This window comes from Hipposideros armiger, unplaced genomic scaffold (assembly GCF_001890085.2).
Source record: "Hipposideros armiger isolate ML-2016 unplaced genomic scaffold, ASM189008v1 scaffold_266, whole genome shotgun sequence".
In the NCBI taxonomy this organism is placed as follows: domain Eukaryota; kingdom Metazoa; phylum Chordata; class Mammalia; order Chiroptera; family Hipposideridae; genus Hipposideros; species Hipposideros armiger.
Window position 1 is genome coordinate 1811209 of NW_017731616.1, and position 6086 is coordinate 1817294.

General features: G+C 31.9%; 1 protein-coding gene across 10 annotated transcripts in view; it reads left to right on the forward strand.

The window, feature by feature from the left end:
- The window catches only part of DYNC1I2 (dynein cytoplasmic 1 intermediate chain 2), a 53579-nt gene that overhangs the window by 14618 nt on the left and 32875 nt on the right, over nucleotides 1–6086 (forward strand). For 6 of the 10 annotated variants that reach the window (XM_019656832.1, XM_019656831.1, XM_019656830.1 and 3 more), the window contains one exon: nucleotides 4621–4711. In XM_019656832.1, coding sequence (XP_019512377.1) covers nucleotides 4621–4711 — 91 coding nt within the window. Of the gene's footprint in view, nucleotides 1–3889; nucleotides 3908–4620; nucleotides 4712–6086 lie in introns of all 10 variants that reach the window. The other 4 variants (XM_019656824.1, XM_019656823.1, XM_019656822.1 and 1 more) reach the window with 1 other exon arrangement.

Genomic DNA, 6086 nt, shown 5'->3' on the forward strand with positions numbered 1-6086 from the left:
CCACAACTAGACTGAAGAACAAAAGGACAGCAACTTGTCTGTTCCCCTTCCCCAATTCCCCAATGCTGTTCCCCTCCCCCAATTCCCCAATAAAACCTTTAAAGAAAAAAAATTTTAAATTTTCTTTCTAGAAATAATGTTACCTTATAAAATAGTATGTATTATAGATTATTTGGTCTACATTTATCTTTAAGGCTAAATTTATTTTTTTTAGTTCATACTTCTCTGTTTTTATACAAATACGTTAATATTCCTTTTCTAATAAGCAAATGGTATTTTCAAATGAAGGTTTTATTTTTTTTCTACAACATTATCATAGTAAAAATATTTTCCAAAATAAAAGAAAGCTATTATATTTATTAAGTTTATTTGATATTATACATTATTTTATGTATGTAATATACTGTGTTCATTCTGAACTCCCATTTTCTTGATTTTGAATAAGAGTAGAAAGATTATTTTAATGCAGCATTAGCAGGTTTGCTTTCAAAAATACTATGTAACATCTACTTGGTTTTAAAAGTTAATATGAATTAGCTAGAACATGTCCTTTTGAGTTTCCTTGGGGAACTTAGAGATTAAAGACCCACTGGAGTATTGTAAATTGGTAGGGGGAGTAAATACTATTAAGAAAAGTATTTGTGTATAGAACACAGACTCATCGAATTATCAATTTAATGTTAAATACTACCTAGGTTATTACAGCAAATAAAGTGTTCATAACCCTTGCCTTCATGGAACTTACACTCTAGTGATTATGTCATTGATTTATGGGAGAAAATAGTCCTACAAATAATATATCCAATAAGGGTTTAATATCCGAAATATATAAAGAACTCATACAACTCAACATAAAAAAACAAGCAAACCAGTTAAAAAGGGGGCAGAGGACCTGAATAAATATTTCTCCAGAGAAGACATGCAGATGGCCAACAGACACATGAAAAAGATGCTGCACATCACTAATCATCAAGGAAATGCAAATCAAAACCACAATGAGATGTCACCTCACACCTGTCAGATTAGCTATTATCGAAAGGCAATAACAAGTACTGGCAAGGATGTGGAGAAAAGGGAACCCTTCTGCACTGTTGGTGGGAATGTAAATTGGTGCAGCCACTGTGGAAACAGTATGGAGATTCCTCAGAAAACTAAAAATAGAAATAATATATAACCCTGCAACTCCACTCCTGGGTATCTATCCAAAGAAAATGAAAACAGTAATTTGAAAAGATATATGCACCCTATGTTTATTGTAGCATTATTCACAATAGCCAAGATATGGAAGAGCTTAAGTGTCCATCAATAGATAAATGGATAAAGAAGATGTAACACACACACACACACACACACACACACACGGTATATTACTCAGCCATAAAAAAGAGTGAGAGCTTGCCATTTGTGACAAAATGAATGGACCTAGAGGGTATTATGCTAAGTGAAATAAGTCAGACTGAGAAAAACATCATATGACCTCATTTATATGTGGAATCTAAAAAACAAAATGTACAAACAAAATAAAACAAAGACTCATAGAGAACAAACGGATGATTGCCACAGAGAAGGGGAATGTAGATGGACAAAAAAGGTGAGGGGGAATAAGAGATACAAAAATTTCCAGTTATAAAATAAGTCATGGGGATATAATATACAGGTAGGGTAGATAGTTAATAGTATTGTAATAACTTTGTACGGTGACAGATGGTTAACTAGATTTATTGCAGTGATCACTTCATAAGGTATATAAATGTTAAATAATTATGTTGTACACCTGAAACTCATAATATGGTATGTCAACTTTAATTTTTAAAAATTGAGGATGTTATTCACTGTATTGAAAAGTTCTAATGATAGTGTGCTAACTTGTGTTTGGTTTCAAGTGTCGATTTTTAATGATAAGTTGTAAAACAAGAAAATAGGCATTTAAATATCTTTAGGAGTATTCTTATTGGAGAATGGAAAATTAGTTTTTTATAAGTTTAACAGAACAGGAAAAAAAATCCTCTTTTTAAATGAGGTGACATATCTTTTTAATTCTAATACATACATTCTCTTCTTTGAACTCACTTTAAACATTAATTTTCAAGAGAGCCGAGTATGTTTATTACACATACACGTGCGCACGCGCACACGTGCCCCCCCCCACACACAGTAGAAAACTATGAATTCCACTAAATCATCTCCAGATTTCATAACAGAAAGATAATTAATATTGTTGATTAATTGGTGCCATTGGCAATAAGATAACATTTATATGTTGTTAAAGTCGTATATTAAATATATGACTTTGAAAAATAATTCTAGGGTCTGAGAATGAAACAGAATGCACTCAAATTGTGCAGGCATGATGATAATGAAAGCATAAAGAGAAAAAGAAGAAATATCACAGGAAAATGCATGAAGATGTGTGAGATAGCCAAGCCAGTCTAAGATTAGTATCCTTGGAGAGAGGGAAAAGATATATTAGACATTACCAAATATGATATCGAAATATGTCTAAATGCGAAAAATTTCAATTGGGCCTGGTGGTAATTTATGAATAAAAATAAAAGGCCATGAAAAGTGATATTTCTCTAACTTTGAGAATAGGAAACTACATTTCATTAGGTTTCTAATTTCACTTTCTCAATCACTTCTGTTACCTCTAAAATTTAGGTGGGCTGTTATTTAATTGGGAGACCCATGCCTCTTATTCCTTTTTTCCATTCTTGATCAGTTTATCTCTCAGGCTTTTGGATTATATTGGAATTTTACTTTATAGGTCTACATATGCCTTTAATAAATGTAATCCCATATGTTGTGCAATGTGTTTTCTGTACTGACTGTATTTTGCAGCAAAGTTTTACTTGATTTTAGACTAAAATGACATCCTCAACAAGGAGCTCTATGTAATTGATAACAGCCAGAGCTCTCATATAATGTAAAGGCTGTTGACAGAACATTCCTTGGAGAGCATCTCAGAACCGCTTCTGGTTTAACAAAGCCTAGGTTTGTTGCTGTTCATTGCTTTGACAAAGTAAATCTTCACTGTGGCCTCTTTCTTCTTTGCATACACACAATACTGTTTAAATCCCAAGGTGTTTATATTGGGTTGTCAGAAAAGCCATGATGCATTTTTTTCACTGTTTTTTGTTGCAAAAATGCGTCATGACTTTTCCAACAACCCAATATTTGTAAAATGAAGAATTCCTCTAGTTCAAGTCATCAGATTGTTTTTGTTGATAAATTGTATAGGCAAGTAAAGTATAGAAATCATTTGTTGTATTTAAATATTATAGCAGTTTTAGTTGTAAATAACTTATATGAGTAAGAAACAAATATTTTGACAAAATGGTAGCACTGAATGTATTATGCTTAACTTTTTAATAAAGATTATGCGCATCATACAGTACTNCCCACTATTTCTACTGCAGCATGTGTAAATATTTAAACATAATTTAAGGGTTTAATGAATGTGACAATTTCAAAAACACAGACTTTTAATTAAATACATATTCCTTTAGTTCCTGTATAACTGGGAACTTACCTTCTTTTCAGTAGACTATTAAAAGAAGGGCTTGCAGCTCAACATAAAATGTATTAGTCACTTAATATTGTACATTGAAAAATTATTTTAAAAAGATACTTGGGCTTGGGGACAATTATGATAAAATTTAACCAGAAGATGGCAGTGATGATCCTCCTATACTTCCTACAATGGTAATCAAGTTTTACAAATGTAATAGCATGAAATATGCACGTTCAACTGTTGGTATATAATGTTAAAAGTAACAAAATAAGGGAAAGCATATGCTGTTTGTTTTATATACTATGAAAAATGTGTATTTTTCTATAAGAAGGGATTAAGAATATTTTGGGTGTCTGTATCTTTGTCTGTACACTTCAGTTTTTTCTGAATACTGGGGTAAGGAAGTTACCATAAGTCTTGCCTTGTTTAAGTTGCATGCATCACTTTATGTTATGCATCATGTCCAGAAGGCATGCTGTTTTATGGCCTGTTTGCGTTTTTCACCCAAATTGCTGGATACTAATGGAAATTTTAAAGGAGTCATTCCTTTAGCTACAGCCATTTCTCTAAATTGGCCCTTTTTTTGGTGGGGGGAAATTAAATCATTTAAGATGTTTATTTTTGAAAGAAAAAAATTGTTAGATAAAAATTAACATTTAAAACTAAATCTCAGAAAACCAGAGAGTCAAATGACTTGCATATTTCAGAGTTTTGATTTTGACAGCAATGATAAATAATATTTATAATCTGGTGATCTTAAAAGTGAGAAGTTAGACAGGGTAGAAGGAATGCTCTCCTTTGAAAATTAGTGCCCACATTTGGTGTTGGCTGAAATGAAGATGCATCCTATAATCTTGCTTTTTTTTTTTAATACAAAGACCAAATGCATTTTGCCTGAGAAATTGCATGTATTGTCAGCATGCATTGTTAACTTTGTCTTTCTCCTCTTCTTTCTACTGTTCATTTTCATTCATGTATTTTTGTTTTTTGGTTTGCCATTATTTTTTCTTTTTTGTTAATTACTTCATATTAAATTACTTTTGAAACGTCATAAGCTGAGCAACCTCTCCGTATAGTAACAGCGGATACCTGTCTGTTTCACTATTTAGTCCCTCCTCCTATGTCTCCGTCCTCCAAATCTGTGAGCACACCAAGTGAAGCTGGAAGCCAAGACTCTGGAGATGGCGCAGTGGGATCTAGGTATAGTAATTTTCTTTTAATATTTTAATAATAGAATGCATTTAGTGCCCATATACTGTTAGTGCTTTAGAGGGACTCTAAATAGTTATGTTGTGTTAGTTAATATTTTGAAATCTAAATGGCATAGAAATTATTTGTTATAAATTGAGGGAAATTTTTTTTACAATATTTTAACTGTCACACTTCATTAATTTAGTACTGAACAGTTAACTGACTTTATGCTAATTATTTTACATTAAAATGGAGGTGTTAATTCATTTAAATGTTTTCTATTTAAGCAAACTTTATATTGGTTATGTCACTCTTTTGGGTATAAACTGTGTAAAAGCTCTCTGTTGTGCTTAATTCCCCATTCAGTAATTGAAAATCTAAACAATCTAGTTAAACAGCCCAATTCTGTTTTATTAATTCAGTAGTTCTAATTAAGATAGAAAATAATAATGCATACAATATCAAGAATAAGAAATAACTGCTAAGGAAACATTAAGTGTTTTCATTGCCTTGAGAGCATTATCCTAAGTGAAATAAGAGAAAGACAAATACTGTATGATCTCACTTATATGTAGAATCTTAAAAAATGAATAAGCTCATAGATAGAACAGGTTGGTGGTTGCCAGAGGTTGGGGACAGGGTGGGCAGAATGGGTGAAGGGGGGTCAAAAGGTACACGCTTCCAGTTACAAAATAAATAAGGTGTGGGGATGTAATGTACAGCATGGTGATATAGTTAACAGGACAGTATTGCATATTTAAAAATTGCTGAGAGAGTATATCTTAAAAGTTCTCATCACAAGAAAAAATAAAATTTGTAACTGTGTACGGTGATGATATTAACTAGACATATTGTGGTGACCATTTCACAGTATATACAATATGGAATCATTATATTGTACACCCGAAACTAATAGACTGTTAGGTGTCAATTATACCTCAATTAAAAATGAAGAGTGTTTACTGCCAAGTTTTCCTGAATTCACATCTTCCTTATGAAACAATTTCATGTTTATTTTAGGATCCTACACACAATTTGGGTCTTGCTTTTCAAAAGTTCAGTAAGATTTCAGCTTCTTTCCAAGGATAGTATTGGGAAAAGCATTGTTACTTACTCCTCTTCTTCCCTCTCTCCCTCTCCCACCACACAAAACAATAGCACGTCTTTAACAGCATCATACTTTGTGACAATTGAAATTAAATATAGCTAGTTAAAATCTTTATTCAGAATCCTTATTTTAGGCTAGGAAGGTGCATGTCCTTCTTACTTAACACACCTTTTAATAAGAAATAAATTGAGAAGTGTTATCTTCTTTGTGCCTGAGCCTCTCTGGTTGAAGTTACAAACAAATAATGAGTATCTAAAAACAGAGCAAGAAAAAAGA